Consider the following 25,401-nt stretch of genomic DNA (forward strand, 5'->3'; position numbering starts at 1 on the left):
CACCGAGTTCCCAAGACATTCGGTATTTTAATGCATTTCAGGGCTTCTCAAATTAACTTTACATATGTAATTCAATTCATTACCTGATATAGAGAAAATAAAATGATCGTCCAATTAGTTATTTGAATGGATTATGGAAAAGAGGGAGATAAACATTGTTATGTTTCAGGCTCTTAGCAGCAGAGAGGAGGAGCACGAGCAGTTTAAAAGTTTGTGAATGGGTGAAAGGAAGTTAGGTTCTAACAGAGTGGCCATTTTGAGAGGAACTACTTTGAGAGGGGCTTCTTTGAGATGGAATCGTTGCTGGTAGGTAAAAGTGCAGGCTTTAGTAAATACAGGGCTTCGGAGAGGCTGGCACACATAATTGAGGTAAGGTGTTTTAGATTTACTTCTTCTTATGACTGCTAGATTCAGTTTTAAGTGTGTATTAGAGTGGCAGTCAGTGAAATGGTATGCTCTTCCTGTGGAAAATCAGGGAGCAGTCAGATGTCTCTGATGACTATGTCTGCAGGAAGTGTGTCCATTTGCAGCTCCTCGTAGACTGCATGGATGGATTGGAGTTGACATTTGGACACACCGAGGAGCAAACAGGATGCAGGGAGGGTAATAGACAGTAGGAGGTGGTCACATCAAAGGTTCAGCCAGTTAGGATAGGCAGGCAAGTGGTGCGGGACAAACTGGAGAGTTCATCCACTGAGGCAATATGTGTAGAGCTCAAATATAAGAAAAGTGCAGTTACTTTAATATAATTAACTTTAGGCTGCCCAATAGTTAGCAGGCGATTGAGGAACATTTTACGGAAAAATTGAAAACATTCAGGGTGTCATTGGGAGTGGCTTTAACTTCTCCAATATTAATAGGAAATTCCATACCAGAAGATGCTTAAACGGAGCTGTGCATATTCTGGCTGCCATTCTTTGAATGTTAGGATGATACAAGGAACCAGAGTGGCAAAGTAGAGGGCTCAGTAGGTGATCCAATACGTTGTTGTGGCAGCTATAAATCTTTGTACAGGTGGGTACTGAGAACATTTCACCTCCATAGGTTTATCACTTTATTTGGCAAATCACCATTTGAAGGTGACTATGGTGAGGAAAAGTAACAATATCAATTTTGTTATGATTCAGAAAATACTGTATGATAGGGGAAACTAAACAACTGACACTGCCAATCACCACTCTAAAATTATAGTCTTCTTGAGTTTGCTCGTTTGCTAAAGTATCATTCAAAATTTGTCATTTGTGGTGGCACAGCGACACATCAGGTAGTGCTACTGCCTCACAGCAGTGAGACCCAGGTTCGATCTCGAACTCGGGTGCTGTCTATGTGGAGTTTGCATGATCTCCCTGTGACAACTTGGGTTTCCTCTGGGTATTCTGGTTTCCACCCACATCCCAAAGACGTACAGGTTTGTAGATTAATTGGCCTCTGTAAATTGCCCCCGCTGGGTAGGGAGTGGATGCAAAAGTGGGATGACATTGACTAGTGCGAATGGGTGATCGATATTCAATGTTTAATCATAGAGTTATACGGGACGGAAAAAGACCATTTGGCCCATTGAGTCTGTGCCAACGGTGATATGACCATTTATACCAATCCTAACTTATTCCACCCACATTCTTATCAACTCTCCCCAGATTCTACAACTCACCCACACATTTGGCCAATTCATCTACCAACCCACACAACTTTGGGATGTAGGAGGAAACTAGAACACTGAAGGAAAGTCTATCATCACAGGATAACAACCAAACACCACACAGATAGTGGGACAGTCAGGATTGGACCCAGGTTGCTTGAGATTTGAGACAGTGACTCTACCAATGAAGCACATGTACTGCCCCAATTGTCTTGTAATTTTAAATATTTGAATTCAAAAGTCTGTCCAACCTTGTAACATCAAAGTTTTAAATAATAAACTAAATACTCACTTTCTTTGTTTTGTCCATTGCTTTTAATATAGAAATATTCAAATCTTCTAGAGCTGCCAAGACATTTTCATACTCTCCTAAATGTTGAGAAAAGAATTCTGAAAAAGAAACATAAGTTCCTTTTGACTTGAGCCAGCATATTCATATTTCCAGCCTTCCTCTATTTAAACATCAACTTGTCTCTTTTTTGTTCCCATTTAAATAATTTTATAGGCATCAAAACATTCATAACTCAAAAGAAAACATGCAGTATTGCCAGTAATTTTATGAAGCCATCTGCATTTGAAATATCTACGATTCAATTTGTTTTGCTATTTCTTTAGTTATTTATATGTGTGCCTAAGCAAAATGAGATGGCAATATCTTAAACCAATTTCTTATCATTTTTTGGGTTTCGCTGCAGGCACACGTGACAATAAACTAAACCTTTTGTATTTCTATATTTGCAGAAATAAATGGTCCATTCCATATTGTTTGTCCTGTAAATCATTTGCAATCTGCTACAGAAAAACAATTGAGGACCAGAAATTCAGGTGACAATAGTGAAGTTTACATGGATATGTTATTATAAGGGTCGGGTACTTTTCGGCGCCGCGGTTTCGGCGCCGCTGTTTCGGCACCTCCGTTTATAATATCTGTACTCATCAGAACCCTAACCCTAACCCCAACCCTAACCCTAACCCTGACCCTAACCCTAACACCCCGAAACCCTAACACCCCGAAACCTTGACCCTAACACCCCAAAACCCTAACCCTAACACCCCGAAACCCTAACCCTAACACCCCGTAGCCCTAACCCTAACACCCCGAAACCTTAACCCTAACACCCCTAAACCCTAACCCTAACACCCCGAAACCCTAACCCTAACACCCCGAAACCCTAACCCTAACACCCCGAAACCCTAACCCTAACACCCCGAAAAGGCAAAACGGCGGTGCCTAAACGGTGGCGCGGAAACGACAGCGCCAAAACGGCTGCGCCGAATGGCACCATTCCGTTATTATAAGCATTACATGTCGTTTGGCCAACCAAACCTTCTGCAATTACTGAGAAAATCCACTCCAACTTGACACCATCTGAATTCATTTAACTCCTGAGAAAATTCTCTGCATATTTTATCCCATCTAATGGTAAATTAGGGAAGACACGGAACATCTTGGAGATTTTTCATCCTAGTTGGTACATCATTTCTATATCCACAATTTACTTTTCCATTGCTCTCTGACTTATCTTAGAATTTACAGATCATTCTGTTTAATAACAACACATTCAAACATAGTCCTAGATTTTGTTATTCATCAGCCACTGTTATATGCATATCTTGCAATACTGATAATGCTTTAAAATTCTGTAAAATGGTTTGAAATATGTTGAGGTGGTAAAGAAACTACATGTTTTATATATGATGAAGTCCAGGTCTTTTATTTATAATAAGAACAATGGGCCTAACACTTATTCCTGGGTCGTCCACAGGAGATATCTCTGAGAAAAGCATTTGCTTACCACTGCTCTCCTCAATTTTGGATCAAAGTAGGCATAGGCTTCTTAACATAATTTGCTGTATTCGATAATTATTTGGTATTCTATTTAATTAATTTTGGAAGACCCTATATCTGTTAAACTACCTGTCCCAACACAGTTAGCTCAGTATTTTTCAATAACTTTAACAAAAGTAATCAGATGAAAAACAGTAATGCCAATGTTGGCTGTCTTTTAGTAATTCATGCTTCTTCAAGTGAGAATCAATTTTGTCTTTAATTATATTTGATAACCTTTTGGCACTATGGGTATTGGACTGAGTAGCCTGTATATACTCGGGCTTTCATACTCCATATTTTTTAACAGAAGTAAGACATTTGCAGTTCTTTAGGCTCCTGGAACTATCGATAAGCAAGATTGAAAGGTCTTCCCTTATCTCTATTCAATGTGCCCTCAACAATCTAGATTGTTTTTATATGGATCAGGTGATCGGTTAAACTTCAAATGATGGCAAACTATTCATCACTTCCTTTCTGTGTACTTTTATGTGATCCAATATCTCCACATTTCACTTCTTTCACACTGCCAGTTCATTAATTCTCATTCCTCTCTCTTAAGAGTTGCTTTTTTTGTGAGATCTTGTGATGTAAACATCACCAGCAAATTTCCTGCATAACTACACTTAAATTATTTAATTTGCCAGTGAGTTCTCTGAGATGCCCTTGTGTGTTGAAAGGTGCAAAAGAATGCATCTTTCCATTGTCCTTTATTCCAGCCCCTCCTGTGCCCAGAATACTCCAAAACATTTCACAGCAGATCAATCACTTTTCTGGCAAAAAAACTACTGGCAATATGCACATTCAAAGACTGCACGAAAAGGAATGACACAAAAATTAAAACGTATTGTTCGTATTGGTTGAAGACGGAAGGTTCAGTTGAATCTTGAGAGTTTTTACAGCTACCAGTGCAAGTGGCTCAGCTCAGTTTAGTATTTAACTTACAAGACTGTACCTTCAGCATTTAGTCCTTCCTCAGTAAGGCATTGTAGCATTATCCTATCTCACATGGCCTCGTCTGTGTGAGGGACCTTGAGACAAGAATCCTACCATTGAGTTAAACACTTACATTTATTGTTTTCCAATTGCAAAAACATGCAATGGTACTTCTGGGGAGACAGGACAAAGGCAGACAGGACAACGACATGTCACCTAGCAATTAGGTTGCCCACAAAAATAAAGATCTATCTCAAAGCCTTTTAAGCAGATGCTGAGATTGACCTGAGGAATAAATAATAATTCATAATTGGCATTATAGGAAATAGATACAATTGTGCTGGAAAAGTATGTTCAGAAACCTAATATTTAAAAAATACAAAAAATTAATTATAGATCAATTCAGGTCAGGTTGGGGAGAGTTCCCCCCCCCGCCACGGGTACCATGTAATCCCGTGCTACCTGCTCCATGGCTGGATAGTCGGCGACTAAACCGTCTTCCCCACCTGGTTTGCCAGGTGAGGAGGGGGCTGTGGACCCCCAACAGGACAATAAATAAGACCTGTCAAAGGGCGGATGAGCTTCAAGCGAGCCAACAGCCATCCACACTTCAGTAGAAGTTGCGATCACTGTCGTACATGGCATTGTAAGGAACGATTATATAGCACACACACCAAAATCCTATACTTCCAGCGGCGGATGTCCGCAGGAACTGGAGGGCAGAGATGTGTGGTGCGTCCGTCACCGTTTCCATCGGAAACCAGCACCACTGCAGCACTAATGTTGTCAACGATGATGATGATGATGATCAATTAAATAATCCCCACATTAAAATACAGGAAGAAGCATGCAAATATTTCATAATTCCAGTTCTATCACAACTCTTTTGTAAATCACTTCCTCTAGTATTAATCCAAGGACACTTCCACAGAAGTTGGATAGTTTGGTTTTGAATTTAAATGTGTTTAAAAGAATAGTTTGGAAAAATATATTTCACTATTCCAAGCAGGGAATGAAGTGCTTAAAATATTCAAGGTAGTGCATTGCTGGCAAACGCAGTACATGCATTGCCTTGAAACAATATTTTATCTGTAATTGTATTCAACTTGTTGCTCCAGTGAATACAGCACATGGTGAAAAAACATCACTTACCACATATTTCCTCAATGTTGAGGTTGCTTAAACAGAAACAACATAGAAACAAAGATTTTTAGTTTTATATCAAACAATGTCTGCGTTTTACATTGCTATTTTTACATACAAATCACCTTTGAAGATAAAAAGAACTATCAACATTTTTTAGAGTATGGTCCTGTTCCTCACTCAGTGGTGCCAGATTTCCATTAAAATGTTCCCTGAAAAAATATTAATTATTGAATAAATTAGACTAATATTAATGTAAAAATATTTTCAGTAAGAGTTTTACTCAGTTAGAGGGTGGTGGGTATATAGAACGAGCTGCCAGAGGAGGTAGTTGAGGCAAATACTATTACAGCATTTAAAAGACACTTGGACAGATAACACAGAGCCCACGGAAGGCTGTGGAGGCTAGGTTAATGGATATTTTTAAAGCAGAGATAGATAGATTCTTGATTAATACAGTGTCAGGAGTTATGGGGAGAAGGCAGGAGAATGGGGTTAAAAGGGAAAGATAGATCAGCCATGATTGATTGGCGGAGTAGATTTGATGTAGAGTAGACCCAACTTCCGACCCGACTTTGGAGCCTCGGAGGTTCGGCCGCGGGCCTGTGGACGACATCGTCGGGAGCTCACAGGTAGGTGACCTGTTTTTCCGGAGCTCCCGCAGCAACAGCTGCGTCCGCTGGACTGGAGAGCGGCAGCTTTGGCAGCTTCAACTGCCCCTGGCCGCGGAGTTTGAACCAGCCCGTTTACGGAGCTCGGATTCAGCCGCGGGACTTGCACACCATCACCCGGCGGGGTCGCAACATCGGAGGCTTGGATTGCCTCGGCGCAGAGGGAGAGCAAGGAGGGAAGAGACAATTACTTTGGGACTTTAAACTGTGTTGAGTGCTTGTTTTGTTATTATTCTATGTTATGACTGCAGGCTAAACCATTTTGTTGCACTGAAAAGTGCAATGACAATAAAATTGAATCCAATCCAATCCAATCCAATGGGCTGAATGGCCTAATTCTGCTCCTCCCATTTATGGCCTTATGACCTTATACATGGAATGGAAAGGTTTAGCGGGATATGGCCCAAATGTGGATAAATGGCACTAGCTTAATTGAAGAAGAATTTCAAAATGAGATAGTAAGAGTTGAGTCAGCATGTCCCTCCAGGAGTACTAGGCAAAGATGGTAAGTTTGGGAACCCTGGTTAATGAAATATATTTAAGGTTTGATCAGAAAAAGAAGGAAGCATACGTCAGGTATCAGAAATGTATTGAACAAGTCACTTGAAGTTTATTGGGAATATAGGAGGAAACCTACAAAATAATTTTGTGGAATTTATTGCCACAGACGCCAGTGCGGGTGAAGTCATTGGCTATTTTTAAAGTGGAAATCGATAGGTTCTTGATTAGTAAGGGTGCTAAAAGTTGCGGAGATAAGGCAGGAGAACGGTGTTGAGAGTGATTGAATGGCAGATCAGACATATTAGGCCAAATGGCCTGATTCTGCTCCAATGCCTCAGGACCTAATGAAGAAGATAGGAGGGCAAAACAAAGGACCATGTCCGCATCATGATGGAAGCGCTGTAAATATTGGAGCACTGGTTAATCCCAGGACTAGATGGGATCTATCCCAGGTTACTAAAGGAAGCAAGGGAGGAGATTGCTGAGGCTCTGACTGTTTTTGCACCTTTGTTAGCCATAGATGAGGTAACTGAAGAATAACTAATATTGCCCCCTTGTTCAAGGAGGGAAGTGGGGCTAAACTTGGAAGCAACAGTCCGATGAGCATTACATCAGTAGTAGGGAAGTTGTTGAACATTGTGAGAGACTTAATTTGTGTGGAAATGCAGGGACTGATTAGGAAGGATCAGCTTGGTTTTGTGCAGGGAAGATCATGTCTCACAAATCAAGTATTTTGAGGAGGTACCTAAAAAAATGATGAAAGCAGATCTGTGCACATAGTTAAATGGAATAGAGTAAGGTTTTTGAAAAGGTCCCACACAGGAATCCTGGCATTTTGGAAACATGATCCTAACTTAGCTAGATGATAGAAGGCAGATAGATAGTAGTAGTGGATAGGAATATTTTTGACTGGAAGTCCATAACAAATGGTGTATGGCAGGAATTGGTACAGGGACCTTTTATTGTTTGTCATATATATAAAAATATATTGTGTAAGAATATAGGGGTTAAATTCTCCGTAGATTGTCACCTTGTGGTGGTGGAGAAGCTTGTGTGGGCCTGAGATCCTGAGAGCGATGCCGTCTGGAGCTATGCTCCTGGTGGGGCCACCCATGGCGGTAAGGCTGAGGGGGAGGTCTCTGACAAAGAGCAATTCAACCAAGACCTCAATGGTGGAACAGGCGGAGGACGATGGCTGACCTTAGTGGAGCGTCACAACGGCTGGGAATGCGGATGAAGGCTGCAGCAGAAACCGGTCGTCTTGGACTCCATGCCACTGGATCCTGACCCAGATCTGTCAAGGACCGTGGGGTGGCTGTCTGTGCACCAGTCTCCCCACGTTAAATAAAGTCATGCACATGCGTCCTCCATATAGGGAATAGCACCCTGGAGACACCCATGGTCAGCCACGACCGAAGGGGGGGCTAAGATAGCGGTTATGATGAGTAGGTTTGCAGGCAACACAATAATTGGTCGTGTTTAGATAGTGAAGAAGATTGTTTGTACAAGAGATGGAATGCCGTGTTGCAGATGACAAAACATTGGTTAGATTGCGTGTCGAATATTGTGTGTAGTTCTGGTCCACACATTACAGGAAGGAAGTGATAGCACTAGAGAGTGGAGACAAAATTCACCAGGATGATGCCTGGAATGGAGAGCTACAGTTATAAGGAGAGATTGGTTAGGTTAGGTTTACTCTCACTGGAACATAGGTGGCTGATGGGTGACCTTAATGAGAATTATAGAATTATGAGGAGCAATGAACTCCAGCAGTCAACTCAAAAATGGTTGCCAGACAAATCTTCCTGTTTTTTTCCTTATTTATTTAAAATATATATTACATTTGTAATTTTCCATTCCATAGAATCCTTTCAGAATATAGAGAATTTTGAAAGATCATAATCAATGCATCCATTATTATTGCCCCCACTTATTTTAGCCTCATTCATTTATCTGGTTTCTTGGTTTCTTGGTTTCTTGGTCCTCCAAAATATTCCAAATGGAATTTAAACTGGAGGTGGTGGAGGTTACATTTACTCTCATGATTATGATTATTTAAATTCCTCCATTATTTCTCCCATTCAAGTCCTACTATTATTGGTATATTTTAGTATCTCTTGTCTTTGAAGCCAAATGCAACATATTTAGAATCTCTGCCATTTCCTTCCTACACATCATTAATTCTAAGGAGCTAACATTTACCTTTGTTGCTCTCAATCTTGCTAAATAATTGTAGAAGCCCTGAAAAAAAAACTTCTATGTTCCTTGCTAATTTACTCTTATGAACTATTTTCTCTATCTTTAGTTTTCGTCATCCTTTGCAAATTTCTAAAGTTCTCATAATTCCTACTATTTTCACAACGTCATAATATTTTTCCTTTAACCTAATACCATTCATAGTTTTTCTCCATTGGTCACATACATTCACCCTTCCCTGTAGTCTATTCTTCAACAATCTGTACCTTTGTTCGGAATAAGTAATATTTGCTCAAAAATCAGCTATGGATTATTTATATTTAAGAAGGAACTGCAGATGCTGGAAAATCGAAGGTAGACAAAAATGCTGGAGAAACATAGCGGGTGAGGCAGCATCTATGGAGTTTTTTTCTTTTTTCGCTGGAAAAACTCAGCGGGTGAGGCAGCATCTATGGAGCGAAGGAAATAGGCAATGTTTCGGGCCGAAACCCTTCTTCAGACTGATGTAGGGTGGGGGGGGGGGCGGGAAGAAGAAAGGAAGAGGAGGAGCCAGAGGGCTGAGGGAGAGCTGAGAAGAGGAGGAGACAATAAGGGCAACCAGAAATTGGAGAAGTCAATGTTCAAGCCGCTGGGGTGCAGACTGCCCAAGCGGAATATGAGGTGCTGCTCTTCCAATTTCCGATGGTGTTCACTCTGGCCATGGAGGAGGCCCAGGACAGAAAGGTCGGATTCGGAATGGGAGTGGGAGTTGAAGTGCTGAGCCACAGCGAGATCAGGTTGGTTAATGTGGACCGAGATCGACTGACTGACCAAATGGTGCCAGCACAATAACCTGGCCCTTAACACCAGCAAAACCAAGGAACTGATTGTGGACTTTGGAAGGGGTAGGATGGGGACCCACAGTCCCGTTTATATCAACGAGTTGACGGTGGAAAGGGTCAAGACCTTCAAAGTCCTGGGCGTGCACATCTCTGAAGATCTCTCCTGGTCCGAGAACACTGGTGCTTGAACAAGGATTGTTCGACGTACCCTACAAAGAGACAGGCATAGCTGGGGCTCATGCGCATGCCCATAGCTACGCCTTGTATTTGGAGGAAATGGGAGGAGTCAAACGAAATGTTATTAAGGGTAAGGACCAGCGGAGGAGAGTATCAGTAGACGGGGATTGGCTGGTTCTCCGGTCGAGGAAGAACCGGAGGGCTTTGAGATTACGGGGATTGGTTGGTGAAAAAAGAAAGTTCTGTGCAAATGGGTTCTCATGTTATTACAAAATAAAGCTAATTTCTGAACGACCTAAGCACAGTAAACCCTACCAATGTGACGACTTTGCACCCTGAGGGAGTTCCGCGACCGCTGGGCACCGAGGGGGGTTGAATGTATCCTTGACAAGGATTGTAATATAGTTGTTTAGCAGTTGCTTAGCATATTTGTTCATCTTGTATTATGGTGGTGTTTTGTTTTATTGAATTGTAAATACAATTTTAATATTTGAATAAATATTTTTGATTTAAAAAAAAAAAAAAAAAAAAAAAAAAATGTGACGACTTTGGTGCTTCTTGCTTATGATTTTTTTTCACATATAATCTTGAAGAAATGTGATTGTTACTTTTGTTGCTCAATGAATGATTCGATGTATAATTACCCAAATGGCTTTCCCTTCAGTAAAGGAGGATACAACTTAAAGAAGATTAATTCTCTACTCTTATCTGCTGAGAGTCGTGAAATACATAGATGACAGCCTATGTCATTAGTTCACATGGTACAAAGCTGCATCTCACTTAGCTATCTATTCTATAAAGCCCAGGTTAGCTTCCCAGACAATGAAACTGCCATTTAATGCAGTGTGAGACACCAATTCACAGCTGTAATTTTAGACTGAATTGACAGTGTGATACTGGAACCCCCCGGCATTGCAATAACATGCCTCGTTTGGCACTACACAGACCTGTCACAAACTAAAGATAAAAGGTTCTTTGATTCTCAAAATCTCTTTTGATTTGCACTTTGACAAATAACTCAAGCAAAACCTTGTAGCCAACCATAAACCCAAATAGATATGCAAACTGAATGTCAAAAGAATAAAAATATATTATATATTTAATATATAATAAAAAATAATAAAAATAAATGAGAGCGAAGAAGGTTTAATGAATATTGATTATCGTGTCTGTTCTAACAGCAGCATTCATCCAATTACATATGTCAAATCATTTATTTATCTGTGTGATCTAATGTTAAACAGAATTGTTAACTTCTAACTCATCAATGTGGATCTCTTAAACTTCTCTCTGATTAAAATCCTAGCAGTGCTAACCCCGAATGACGCATTCACATTCATCACTGAGATGCTGGGACATCTTTTGAAAAATATAAATACAAGCAGTTTACTGATTGAATCCATAAACCTGATGGGATTCTATTCAACTCACTTTTCTGAAGGGAGTTCTCATTTTTTTCTGTCAGCAGGGATTGTATTATAATTGCAACTGTATTGACAGGTAAAATGCTTTTAGAAATCGTGGCTATCTCAAATGTATGCTCTGCTTGAGTTGGAATCCTTTTGTGACAAAGACAATGAAAAGGTAATGGATGATATCAATGGCGTTACGAGTGACGCACAGGGTATAGAAAGATGACAGGAGCCAATCAAGACTTGCAATGTTTTCTGAAACTCATAACCAGAATTTAAAAAATGTTTGTGAAATGGTCAATAGTGCACATTCAGATTCGGATTGGTTTATTGTCATATACTGTAAAACTTGGTGCAAATCATATTCCTTGTTTGCATGAAGTTCATAGAGTAACAGTATACAGTAATGATAGATATAAAAATAAAAACAATTTAATACAGAAGAGCAGAATGGTGCAGACAATAGAGTGCAATTTAAAGCAGCTCACAGAAGATGGATTGCAAATTAATGGGAGCTCTAGAAAGAAGCAAACAACTGAATTATTCAAATATCATATATTTGAAATATCATATTTTATTTTGTTTTTAGAAGGCTAAAAGACCGTTACATACTCAGCATACCCACCTGTTTCCAACACATTTAGATTTCAGTTCGGCAATTTGACTTCATGTGTCACCTCTACTGTTTGACAAATCATTTTCATGTCTCCCACTGACAGCAAAATATTGCTGATGTTATATTTGAGTAGGAGCAAGCTACTTCTTCTGAAATAACTCTGTTTTTTTATTTAGAGCTAGCTGAATAATACCCTGTTCTACAAAAACCCAAATGCCAACATATTAATTACACACAATATTGTGTCTACAGTTTAATGAAATCTATTTTCCTGCACTCGAGCACATGTTAACACATTTTAGTGTCGGAAGGTGCAATGTAAAAACAAACATTGTCAATATTTGGATCTTTCACCAAAGACTGTACATGCTGATAGTAATGCTAAATATTGAAATAGTGATGTCAATTGACTGGTTTACTGAGATTTACTGGACTGAACAATCAGTTCTTGCGCAATTATTGTCTATCATGAAGAAATTGCTTCCAGTCTCAAGTGCTAAACAGGTGTGAGAGTGTGGAAGGCTGGTTGTAAATAGTTCCAGGCATTTGTTACAAAGGATCATATTTAGTGAGGAATTGTTGGCATCTCTCCGCTAAACTGTTTGAAAATTTGGAAACTATGAAGACGTGGTAAGCTTTTTGCCAATATATTTCCGCTACCCACTGATGATAGACTCATTTAGGATTTATGGAGTTTATCATGGTAATGACATCTTGAGCTTTGAAAATCTACACAAGGTTGGAGTTTTGAGGGTCTCGGAAAGTATTAGTGGATTTAATATGTTTTAGAGGCATTTAAAACATGTCAAACAATGTAAGTGCTGACATAAATTTAATTATTTTAAAGATTTCAATGGTTCCAGAAGTTGAAAGCTTATCCCTTTCTCAGCATCCCACATATTCTAGTGTCTGATATGAATGTTTTTGTTCAAGAGCAGTAAGCATCAGCGGCAATGCCAGCATTAGTTATCCATCCTTAATTACTCTTGAACATAGAGGCAATTAAGACTCAATCATAATTTGATCTGGAGTCACTTAAAAGCCACACAACATAAGGATGACAAATTTCCTTAGAGATGTTTTAAAATGACAATTCAATATTTTATTACTACAGTTATTGATACTAGCCTTTATTTTAATTACAGATATTTTTATAATTACATTTATATACCCCATTTGTCTTATTGGGATAGAGATTTCTGCCTGTGGATTTCTGAATCATTAGTTTCAAACCAATAACTTAACCACCACACTGCAAACCTCACAATTGAACCCAGAGAGGAAAGTGACTGTATAAATTGCATTGAAACATATTCACCATGAAATAACTTCAAAAACATGTTCAGAATCAAAAGCATGGTAATGTCATGGAAAGAGAAATGGTAAGCATGATGAGGAAACTTTAAAGTCTTTTGAAAAATGTCGCACCATCCCAACCTCAATCTATCCCAGTACTTTTGAAATGTACGTACTATTCAATGGAAGAAAAATTGGCAGCCTAGTCTAATTGCATCAAGGAATCATGAAGCCCAATATGAATTTGGTGAGATCATCTTTTTTAGTGAGGTAGTTGGAGGGATAAATATTGTCAGGATATAAAGAAGAATTGAATGCCTTTTTCTGTAAAAGTGCAAAGGGATATTTACATCTACCTGAGAAGATAGAATCTGATATTCTTATCCAAAAAGCCACACCTCTGCAATTGCAATATTACACAGATTAGGTGTTATGCTCATCCCTCGCTGGCCCTGAATCTGCAAACCTATGTCTCAGAAGCAAGCAAATTCTTAATTGTTTCCCCCCTTTGATTAAGGTTCTCCTATCATGAGCAGCTAAAGAAGTTCCCATTAGTGTCAGAGTCTCAAGCAAGGAAAGATAGTTACAAGATAAGGAGGCAGTAATTTAAAATGAGATGTATGAGAATATATTTTCACAGAAGGTAGTAAATCTCTGTAATTCGCTACCCCAAAGGGCTGTGAAATTAAGGTCGCTGGAGGTATTTAAAGAGAAGATGGATGAATCTTTGGAAGTAAGTGAATTCAGGGCTATGGGGAACTGGCACAGAAAATAAGTTGATGGTTAGGCCACATCAGCCATGATAATATTGAATGGCAAGCAGGCTTGAGTGTCCTATGCTGCTCTTACAGTATGTTCTTGTGTTGTCCCAGGTGCTACTTGGAGGCATTGACTACAGCTCTGCATTGCCGTAAATATATTTAGGCAATATTATTCATTTGTTCTCTCACTCTGTCCATCTCTTTCTCCCTCTCTCTCGCATTTTAGTCATTCTATTGTTCGGTACAAATAAACATATTCAAGGCTGCACAAAATTATTTTGTCATCACCTTCAATTCAAAATACTCTTAGGATCTTGCACTTGCAGCCTAGGTAAACTAAAGTACAAAAACATCTCTTCTGCACTCCTTCAAAGTCAGAAAATATTCCCCTAATGCAGTACCAGTGAGCTTTTTTTCCACATTAATACACCAATAATAAAATTAAAATAATCCTCCACTTATTAAGAACGTAGCTCATTAATCATTCACATATACCCTGATTGCTGTGGAGGAGGAAGATGTCTGATAGAGATGTCTTGATCTCTAGGCAATTGAACTGAACTGAATTTAATTTAAGCCATCTGAAATAAAATGTCATTTGAGACATCTGAAATATAAATTGGTGTGAAATGCCAACTAATCCCTTAGTAATGACAAATGATTATTAATGAGAAATTGTGAAATATTGCATTTTCTACATTTTGTAACATTGCCAATTTATCTCATCGATTTATGAATAAATGAAAAGAGTTGTGTATTATTACAACTGTGACAGAGGAAACACAAAAATGTTCTTACTCAGTGTGGCTGCTATCAATGATACGGAACAATTCATGCATCTCTTCTGTGTTGAGAACTCCATCAGTAAAATAAGCCTTGAATTCATCAAAGGATAGCTTGCCATCATCTATAAGCAAAGAAGAGATTTAGAAGTCAGAATGTACTTTAGTCATCATCTACATCAAGGGTTCCCAACCAGGGGCAGATTTACCCCCAGGGGGTACATTTCGCCTACCCAGGGAGTAAATTTGTTGATTCTGGATGTGTACATCTTTCTTCTCATATTCCGCTTGCGGAGTCTGCATCCTGCGGGCATAGAAACATAGAAAATAGGTGCAGAAGTAGGCCATTCGGCCCTTAGAGCCTGCACCGCCATTCGATATGATCATGGCTGATCATCCAACTCAGTATCCCATCCCTGCCTTCTCTCCATACCCCTTGATCCCTTTAGCCACAAGGGCCACATCTAACTCCCTCTTAAATATAGCCAATGAACTGGCCTCAACTACCTTCTGTGGCAGAGAATTCCACAGATTCACCACTCTCTGTGTAAAAAATGATTTTCTCATCTCGGTCCTAAAAGACTTCCCTCTTATCCTTAAACTGTGACCCCTAGTTCTGGACTTCCCCAACATCGGGAATAATCTTCCTGCATCTAGCCTGTCCAACCCCTTAAGAATTTTGTAAGTTTCTATAAGATCCCCCCTTAATCTTCTAAATTCTAGCGTGTACAAGCCGAGTCTATCCAGTCTTTCTTCATATGAAAGTCCTGTCATCCCAGGAATCATTCTGGTGAACCTTCTCTGTACTCCCTCTATGGCAAGAATGTCTTTCCTCAGATTAGGCATGAACATTGAATTCTCCCAATTTTGTTAGCCCTTGCTGTCTCCTCCCCTTCCTCAGCCCTCGGGCTGTCTCCTCCCATCCCTCAGCCCTCGGGCTCCTCCTCCTCCTTTTTCCTTTCTTCTCCCCGCCACCCCCCATCAGTCTGAAGAAGGGTTTCCGACCAAAACGTTGCCTATTTCCTTTGCTCCATAGATGCTGCTGCACCCGCTGAGTTTCTCCAGCATTTTTGTGTACCTTCTTTTTTCTCATTGACTGACTGTGTTTTGTTCTGGTATACCGGTCGGTATTTGTTCATCATTGATTGTTCATAAATAAGTGAAATAACATTGTTATCTGCTATTAAAGTTGCCAGGGGTAAACGGGACAAAAAAAATTGGGGACCCCTGATCTACATCAACGTAGTGATTTTAAAACACTTACAATGTAAATGTGAACAAAAATTGATTGAAATGAAACTGATCAAATTACAAACCAGTAACTCGTGTCAGATGATAATAATTCTTAAAATGATTGTGTACAGTAAGTTGAGATAGATGATTAAAGTATAATGAATTGATCCATTTTAAAGAAATGGCAAAATGTGGAATGATCCAGAAGAGATGTTTGCAGTTGTAAATACCACCCTAAAGCTTACCCCCATAGTCTAGTTCAGTAAAAACACTGATTCAAGCATTGGACTAACAAATCTTTATTTTTAGAACAAACACAAATTCCCCTATACAATACCTAACCACCACGGGTTTGATCCTTGTCTCTGCCTGGACAAGCCCTTCAGCCTCGTGCATGCAGATATTGCCCAAAAGGTCACACGGTCCCAAGCGCCCTTCCAGAAGATCGACACCTATCTAAATCCATGATCACATTGAATGGCCGTGCTGGCTCTAAGGGCCAAATGGCCTGCTCCTGCACCTATTGTCTATTGTCTATTGTCTAAATGGGGGCTACCTTTTATAGGTCCACGAACCTTGAGGGGCCGAACTACATAGGGGTCGTTCCCCAAACAATCCAATCATATATATCAATTACATCAATACATTATTGACAGTTCCCCAACCCAATCACAGAGAGTCTTAAACAATGTTTCTTACAGAAGCTTCTGGAAGGAAGTTAGTCAACTGAATAATGCAACATTTACCCTGGAACACAAAACAATTCTGCCAAGGCTTAACACTTTGGCCAATCAACAAACAGCAGGGTAACTGTCTTGCAACATTATTTACATTATTTACAATTCCTTTGCAGCAATCCAATCAAACTCATACATTTACAATACCTTGGAGTTCCTCTGCAAGATTCTCATACATATTAACAATTACAAAGATACTTAGACCTTCCTCACCTGAGGTACTGATCTGGGACATAGACTTCCCGGCACCAGCTGGCAGCCTGTGGCTTCTTATACAGAAATACAGAAATGGCTAAAAGGCCTTGTGAATGCATGAAGCCTCTGCTTTATTTTGGCTCTATTTTGGCCAGGATTTACATTGTCATCATATCATAGAACAATAGAGGTTGGAAGGGCATTCAGACTATATTGTGTGTGCGGGGTGCTTGACAGAGAAATCTTGTTAGTCTGGGTTTTCAATTGTATAGTGGTCATGTTATTGGATTTGTAGCTGGAGGTCTGGACCAGTGATCCAGAGAAAAGTTTCAAATCCCAACACACTGCTGGGTATTTAAATAAATATAATTAAATAAACCTGTAATTTAAAAAAAAACTGTTACAGGAATGGAAAATTTGAAACTACTGCACTGTTGAAAAATCCCCTCTGGTTCACTAATGACTTTCAGGGAAGGAGTCACCTTAAATTCATGCCAACTTTCCTTGCTTTGTTGAGCCGATGTATGATTTCAGACTCATTTAAACTGTCTCCTCATTTCAGGGGCAAATAGGAATGCCTAATAAATCTTGGGTTAGCAAGTGGCATGCATTTCCCCTGAGTTCATTAAACCCTTCCTCATGTGGCTCCCATCCTTCAGTTATTTATACAACTAATTTTCAACTTATTATTTAAATGTTCCATTAGTCTTTCAGATGTGTATTCCAGATCTTAGCTAGTAATTGTGCAGAAGTTTGTGAGCATTGGGAGATCATGTTGCAGTTGTATAAGACGTTGGTGAGACAGCATTTGGAATATTGTCTTCAGTTCTGGGCACCATGTTATAGGAAAGATATTGTCAAGCTTGAAAGGGTTCAGAAAAGATTTACGAGGATGTTGCCAGGACTAGAGGGTGTGAGCTGTAGGGAGAGGTTTAGTAGGCTGGGATTATATTCCTTGGAGCGCAAGAGGATGAGAGGTGATCTTATGGAGGTGTACAAAATCATGAGAGGAATAAATCGGGTAGATGCACGAAGTCTCTTGCCCAGAGTAGGGGAATCGAGGACCAGAGGACATAGGTTCAAGATGAAGGAGAAAGTATTTAATAGGAATCTTCAAAAGATGGTGGGTGTATGGAACAAGCTGCCAGAGGAGTCAAGAGTGTTTTATTGTCATATGTCCTAAATAGAACAATGATGTTCTTCCTTGCTGCAGCACAAGGAATATGTAAACATAGTACATAGTAACTATAATAAATGAGAGAAAAGTGTGTATATATACACACATACTCATAAGTACTCAAAGGTACACACACACACACATATACTAGACCAAGTGGGACCCATCGGGTCCCAGCATCACACGGGAGGACTGGTCCCCCAACGTAACATTCCACCTCCCCACCAATTCCAAAATTGGTGGCCAGTGGGGGGGGGGGGGGCTTTCTGGAGCGCTAGTATGGGTGTTGTGGGCTGAAGGGACTGATTTCCAGAGGGCGAGTATGGACATTGTGGGCTGAATGGATTCTTGGGCTGGCGGCTCAGTCACTCAAGCCTGTTGTGCTGGCAGCTCACTCACTCATGGCTGGTGGGCTGGAAGTTGACTCACGGCTATTCCTTGAAATTCCATTTCAAGCAGGGTGCAAGGCCACCAAATTTGTGCAGTTTCATACCATTTCAAGCAGGGTGCAAGGCCACAAAGACAGCGAGTCATGACCTCTCCCTCCTCCATCTTGCAGAGACTGAGCCACACCCACACTTATGGGTTTTATAGTCCCTCCCCCTCCCACCAGAAAGGGCGTGGCCTTCATGGCATGATTGACAGGTGAGAGAATCTCAACATTAGTTAAACACTAATAACTCTTTTATTATTCATCGATGGGAAAAAATCCTCAGCACCTGATGAGCGGAGGGGGACTCTGAGTCAGATGGCCAAAAATCACAGCCGTACGTGGTAGTGCTTTTTCTAAAATCAATATAGAGTGCAAACAAGAAGTGGTCAAGATTAGACTTTTAATTATATAGAAGGCAAGGCAACTTTAATTAGGCAAGGCAACTTTAATTAGGCAAGGCAACTTTAATTAGGCAAGGCAACTTTAATTAGTCAACACAGCTTTAGCATTTCCAATCCAAAGGCAACACAGCTTTAGCATTTCCAAACCAAAGGCAACACAGCTTTAGCATTTCCAAACCAAAGGCATCACAGCTTTAGCATTTCCAAACCAAAGGCAACACAGCTTTAGCATTTCCAAACCAAAGGCAACACAGCTTTAGCATTTCCAAACCAAAGGCAACACAGCTTTAGCATTTCCAAATTATATTTTCAAACCATATTACTGACAGGTCAGTAAAACCACTCACAGTTTAGTAGACATGTGTTCGGTGTTATTCACAGCTCAGACTGAGAGATGTGACCCTCTCGCTCCCCCATCTTGCACAGACTGACTGAGGCACGCAACACTTCCGGGTTTTATAGCCCCTTCTGCAAGGGGCATGGCCTTCAGGAGAGAGAATCTCAACATTTTTTAAACACTAATAACTCTTTTATTTTACATCAATGGGAAAAATCCTCTTGTCCTGCGCAGCGGAGGGAGACTCTGAGTAAGATGACCAAAAATCACAGCCGTAAGTGGCAGCGGTTTTTCTAAAATCAATATACAGAACAACAGGAAGTGGTCAAGATCAGACTTTTAATAATATATATATATATATATATATATATATATACACATGCACACATACGTATGCACAAAAAACAAGGTAGTTGAGGCTGGGACTATCCCATCGTTTAAGAAACAGTTGGACAGGTACATGCATAGGATGGGTTTGGAGGGATATAGACCAAGCGCAGGAGGGTGGGATTAGTGTAGCTGGGGCATGTTGGCCGGTGTGGGCAAGTTGGGATGAAGGGCCTGGTTCCACATTGTATCACTCTATGACTAAAACAAGTTATCTGTGTGTCCCCTCTCTGTTTTAACAGTAACTTTAAATCTGTATCTTCTGATAGAAATATTTATGGCCATCTTTACTCCGAGATGAATCCTAGCGTCTTATGTTTCTTTATGGTGCAAGTCTTTAATCCCAGGTACCATTCTGGTAAATCTGCTATAAGCCCTTTCTTAAGAGTTACCCTACTTTCTAAAGTGTGATATCCAGAATAAGCCGCAAAACTCCAGTCAAGGCTTAACCTGCAATTTATAAATAAAAATAGAGCAGCATCCTTATTTTTGAGCTAAAGCTGTTCATTAATAAAGCCGAGTTAATAGACCCTTATTATGGGGAACAAGGAAATGGGAGACGAGTTGAACAGGTACTTTGGATCTGTCTTCACTAGGGAAAACACAAACAATCTCCTAGATGTACTTGTGGCCAGAAGACGTAGGGTGATGGAGGAACTGAAGGAAATTCACATTCGTCAGCCTCTAGTCAAACCAAAATTCTTCTCATATCCATGTTAAATGGCCTTCTCTGTTGTTTTGAGTCTGTGAACATAGGTTCCCATCACCACAGTCGGGAAAAAATATAAACTCTGGTTCTATTTTATCAAGCACATAAGAATTTTGTATATTTCAGTGAGATCACCTTTTATTTTTCTAATTCAAAAGGGTTTGGATTCAGTCTGTTTAATCTCTCCTCATATGACAAAATGGTGAATGTTTGTTACACTCATTCTTCCTTAAATAGAGACCAGAACACCAGCACCTTATATAACTGCGAGAAACATTTCTCTTTAACTCAAATCCACTTGCAATAAAGGGCAAAATATTGTTGTCTTCTTAATTGCTTGCTGAACCTGCATGCTAACTTTCATTGGTCATGTGCAAGGATTTTTAAAAGTTGCTAAAAAACAGTATGGAGGATCAAAGGCAGGTAAAAGTTCAAAGCTAATGTGTAAAGTGAGCTTTCAATAAAGTATATACCTACTTGATTTCAATGCTACTGAAGCAAACTCTTTGCAACATCGGTTGCTCGAGACAGATGTTGACTATTATGAGTAGTTTATTGTTTATTGTTTATAGATCTGTTTATTGTGAAGTGCATTCAATGCAGAATATTAGCCATTAAATGTATGAGAATAAATGCGAGTCTATGTTGTTAATATTGTTTTTGTAATTGAGTAAACAGGTAGCTTTGAAACTGAGCAGCTTGATAAAAAATACTGAAAATGCATTTGACACAATCAGGTTAAGATACCTTACCTGGATTTTTTTAAGTAGGTTTTGTTCCTTAGAGGAAAGTTTAGTGTTACTACAGAGTTTGTTAGTTAGTTTATTTGCAATAAAAAATGTACAGCCAATTTCTGGGGCTAATTTTAGCAATGAAAGAAATGTAAGCAGTAATTTTAAATTTAAAAAAAGGCAGGACCGTGGGTTTTGCTGAGACTGATGGTTTTCCACAGGGCAGGGGTGTATCAATTTTATTCACTTTGACTTGAGGGAATACTTTAAAATTTGGAGATCTAACCAATTAGCAGATGGTTCACTTAATTCATATGCAGCCCCCAAGCCGCACATGATAGATTGCTTTTGCCAGATGCTTTCAATATATCAAATGATATATTGGTAATATATATAATATATTATATATATATATGGTAATCAAAAATTTCTGTTGCTGGATTGATGTACAAATACAAATGTACAAATACAATAGTTTCTCAAAGAAGGAACAACATTCAAATCAAAATAGGACGTACATGGTAAATGGTAGCGAATTGAGCAATGCAGTTGAACAGAGGGATCTAGGAATAACTGTGCATAGTTCCCTGAAGGTGGAATCTCATGTAGATAGTGTGGTAAAGAAAGCTTTTGGTGTGCTGGCCTTTATAAATCAGAGCATTGAATATAGAAGTTGGGATGTAATGTTAAAATTGTACAAGGCATTGGTGAGGCCAATTCTGGAATATGGTGTACAATTCTGGTCGCCAAATTATAGGAAAGATATCAACGAAATAGAGAGAGTACAGAGGAGATTTACTAGAATATTGCCTGGGTTTCAGCACCTAAGTTACAGAGAAAGGATGAACAAGATAGGTCTTTATTCTTTGGAGCGCAGAAGGTTAAGGGGGGACTTGATAGAGGTCTTTAAAATTATGAGAGGGATAGACAGAGTTGACGTGGATAATCTTTTTCCGTTGAGAGTGGGGAAGATTCAAACAAGAGGACATGATTTGAGAATTAAGGGACAAAGGTTTAGGGGCAACATGAGGGGGAACTTCTTTACTCAGAGAGTGGTAGCTGTGTGGAATGAGCTTCCAGTGTAAGTGGTGAACGCAGATTCGTTTTTATTTTAAAATAAATTGGATAGGTATATGGATGGGAAAAGAATGGAGGGTTACGGTCTGACTGTAGGTAGATGGGACTAGGTGAGAGTAAGTGTTTGGCACGGACAAGAAGGGCCGAGATGGCCTGTTTCCATGCTGTAATTGTTATATGGTTATATAACATTCTGGAATTGCACAGCACCCCTGGTTTTGGGTAGTTTCTGAAGTGCTGAAATGAAACCTGAGACACAGAGATTAGAAATTTCATGATGAGAATATCCATCATTATTAACATGGAGCAAGCCACCATTTAATTGCTGGAAAGGATGGTCAGTAGGTTTTGCAAATATAAATAATGTACTAGGATAGTACTTGGCCTCAAGCTTTCACCCATTTCACTGCGTCACTTGATACGAGGCAGTACTTTCCTGGCAATGCAGCCTTTGGTTCAATTGAAATGTAAGAGATCTTAACCAATGTTAAGGCTGCAATAATATAACTCGTGCTGGCTGGCTGTTTCGAACCAGATGGGGTATGAAAACAAATTTCCTTTGCAATTCCCATCACATCAAGCGAGTCTGGGCTAATTTCACAGTGCAAATTCCTTAGACATTCTCAATGGCCACCCAATTTTCCTCTAGATTATTAATCTAGGACTCTGGTAAACTTATCTAGTTCTTAACCCGTCTGAAGAAGGGTTTCGGCCCGAAACATTGCCTATTTCCTTCGCTCTATAGATGCTGCTGCACCCGCTGAGTTTCTCCAGCATTTTTGTGTATCTTAGTTCTTAACAACTGTTAGTTGTTGACTCATATATTGGTGCTATCGACATCTCCAAAGCCTTTGACAGATCTTGGCATTGTCCATGTCTGATTAACCTAAATCTCCCAACCAAGTGAAAATGACTATGAGTCATTTCCATTAAATACAGGAGTTAATGAAAATGACACAGTCTGTTCGTACACATAATTTGTTCAATTATTTCATATCAATTTATCATTCATCACTTTTATTTTTTCCTCATTATCCAATGCAAATTGGAAATAGTTATGACTTTTGCCTCCAGAAACATCCCATCACATTACTGGAGATATGATTCAGAACTAATTAAGCTCTAAATGAGTTCTTCCAGTGCAGCTACAACTCAGGCATCTAACAGATAATCTGGGCGATTTCCTGTGGAATTTAGCCCATAAAAAAGAACGAGTTCAGGTGTCCACCTGGGTGGAGTTAAGAAGTAACTTGCACTCCTTAGTAATACGGGTATTTTAACAATGAGAAGCAACGAAATTTAATGCATTGTATCTCTAAACTAAACATTCTAAATAATTTCCCAATGGGTAAGATGCAATTTCATGCCATAAAGGACGACACACGTTGTCCAACTTTACGAAAGAACTGCTTCATAATGAATTTGTTATTCTGCATATCTCCTCTGTCTGATGTTCATGTTGTGGAGAAAATTAAAATAATCCATTAAAATGCCCTCCTATAGTGGACCTTTATTAAAATGGATATTTTATAATCAGTTACCTGGGAACCTGAAAATTATGTTGCAGGTTTGGATGTTAACATTTCTGATATGGAAATATCTGTATTTTGAAACCTTAGCATAAGGATTGGAAAAGAAAATGACACACTGACTGCTTTGTAAATAAGTTAGAAGCAAATTGCTATAATTAAACGATGCAGCTTATGCCTGAAATAGCATTCAAAATATCCTGACTACCACAATCATGTCATGATGTATTTCTATATTTTATCATAGACTGCACACTAATATCAATGGTGGAGAGGATCAATAATTTCAAATTCCTGGGCGTGCATATATCAGGAGATCTTTCCTGGACCCAGCACACCAATGCAATTGTAAAGAAGGCACATCAGCAACTCTACTTCCTTAGAAGATTACGGACATTCGCCATGTCGAAGAGGATTCTCCTAAACTTCTACAGGTGCGCGGTAGAGAGCATTCTGACTGGTTGCATCGTGGCCCGGGTTCGGCAACTTGAACGTCCAGGAGCAAAAAAGACTACAAAAAGTTGTGACCACTGCCCAGTCCATCACCGGCTTTGACCTCCCCACCATTGAAGGGATCTATCGTAGTCGCTGCCTCAGAAAGGCAGCCAAAATCATCAAGGATCCACAGCATCCTGGCAACACACTTATCACACCACTGCCATCAGGAAGAAGGTATAGGAGCCTGAAGACTGTAATGTCCAGGTTCAGGAACAGCTACTTCCCCACAGCTATCAGGCTATTAAACACAACCAATAAGCTATGAGCTCTGAACTGCAAAAGACGATATTATTATTTGTTATTTGCACTATATTTGTTATTTATTGAACTTTTTCTTTTTTTTCTTCCTGTTATATACAATGTTTACATATTCACATATTCTGTTGTGCTGCAGCAAGTAAAGGGCCTGTCTCACTTGGGCGTCATTTGCACATCACGCAGATGGTGCGCAAAGATTTTGTACATCCCAAAATCCTGGGGCGCCACGCGCGACCACGCGTCACTGCCTACGTCATCACGTACCACGCACGCGTAATGCGCACCATGCGCGCATCACATGCGCGTCACAATCCGCGTCGTCGTGTGTCGGACACGTAAATGATGTCGCGTAAATGATGCGCAAATGACGCCCAAGTGGGACAGGCCCTTAAGAATTTCATTGTCCCGTACGGGACATATGACATTAAAACACTCTTGACTCTTGACTCTAATAAGAAAAAAACTAAGTTGCTTAGTTCATTATGATTAATGTTCCTTTGGGTTGCTGCCACAGTGCTACACCAAATTGAATAACGGCTTATCAAAGTCATATTTCCTTGCCAAATAATAACTGTCAGTGGCAGGCAAAAGAGGAAGTATCCACCCAATTGTAAAAATGTCATAATTTCAGGAACATTTTTAAAGAACAGAATATGATTGAATGTGGTGAGAATATCTGTCATAAAAGTTTAACAGAGCAGAATGAATCATTTATTTGATTAACATCCTGTATGGAATTTAGGTACCTCAGCAAATAGTTGCACAGCAAAAATTATTTTTAAAGTAATTGGCTGTGAGTCACTCAAAGATTGTGGGTTAGAAGAAACTAATAATTAAAGAGTACGAATGCCACTAGCATCCATTATTCCGTAGAACAAAGTTGTCTTTAGATGCTATGTCACCACAATCACTTGCTTCAG

General features: G+C 39.6%; 1 protein-coding gene across 2 annotated transcripts in view; it reads right to left on the minus strand.

Moving 5' to 3' along the window:
- Positions 1 to 25,401, minus strand: part of necab1 (N-terminal EF-hand calcium binding protein 1) — a 95,112-nt gene that overhangs the window by 60,204 nt on the left and 9,507 nt on the right. Inside the window, exons 3-5 of one of the 2 annotated variants that reach the window (XM_033020157.1) lie at positions 14,796 to 14,904; positions 5,556 to 5,581; positions 1,932 to 2,029 (exon numbers count right to left, since the gene is read on the minus strand). In XM_033020157.1, coding sequence (XP_032876048.1) covers positions 1,932 to 2,029; positions 5,556 to 5,581; positions 14,796 to 14,904 — 233 coding nt within the window. The remainder of the gene's footprint in view (positions 1 to 1,931; positions 2,030 to 5,555; positions 5,582 to 14,795; positions 14,905 to 25,401) is intronic. The other variant, XM_033020158.1, reaches the window with a different exon arrangement.

Source organism: Amblyraja radiata, chromosome 4, assembly GCF_010909765.2.
Source record: "Amblyraja radiata isolate CabotCenter1 chromosome 4, sAmbRad1.1.pri, whole genome shotgun sequence".
NCBI lineage: Eukaryota > Metazoa > Chordata > Chondrichthyes > Rajiformes > Rajidae > Amblyraja > Amblyraja radiata.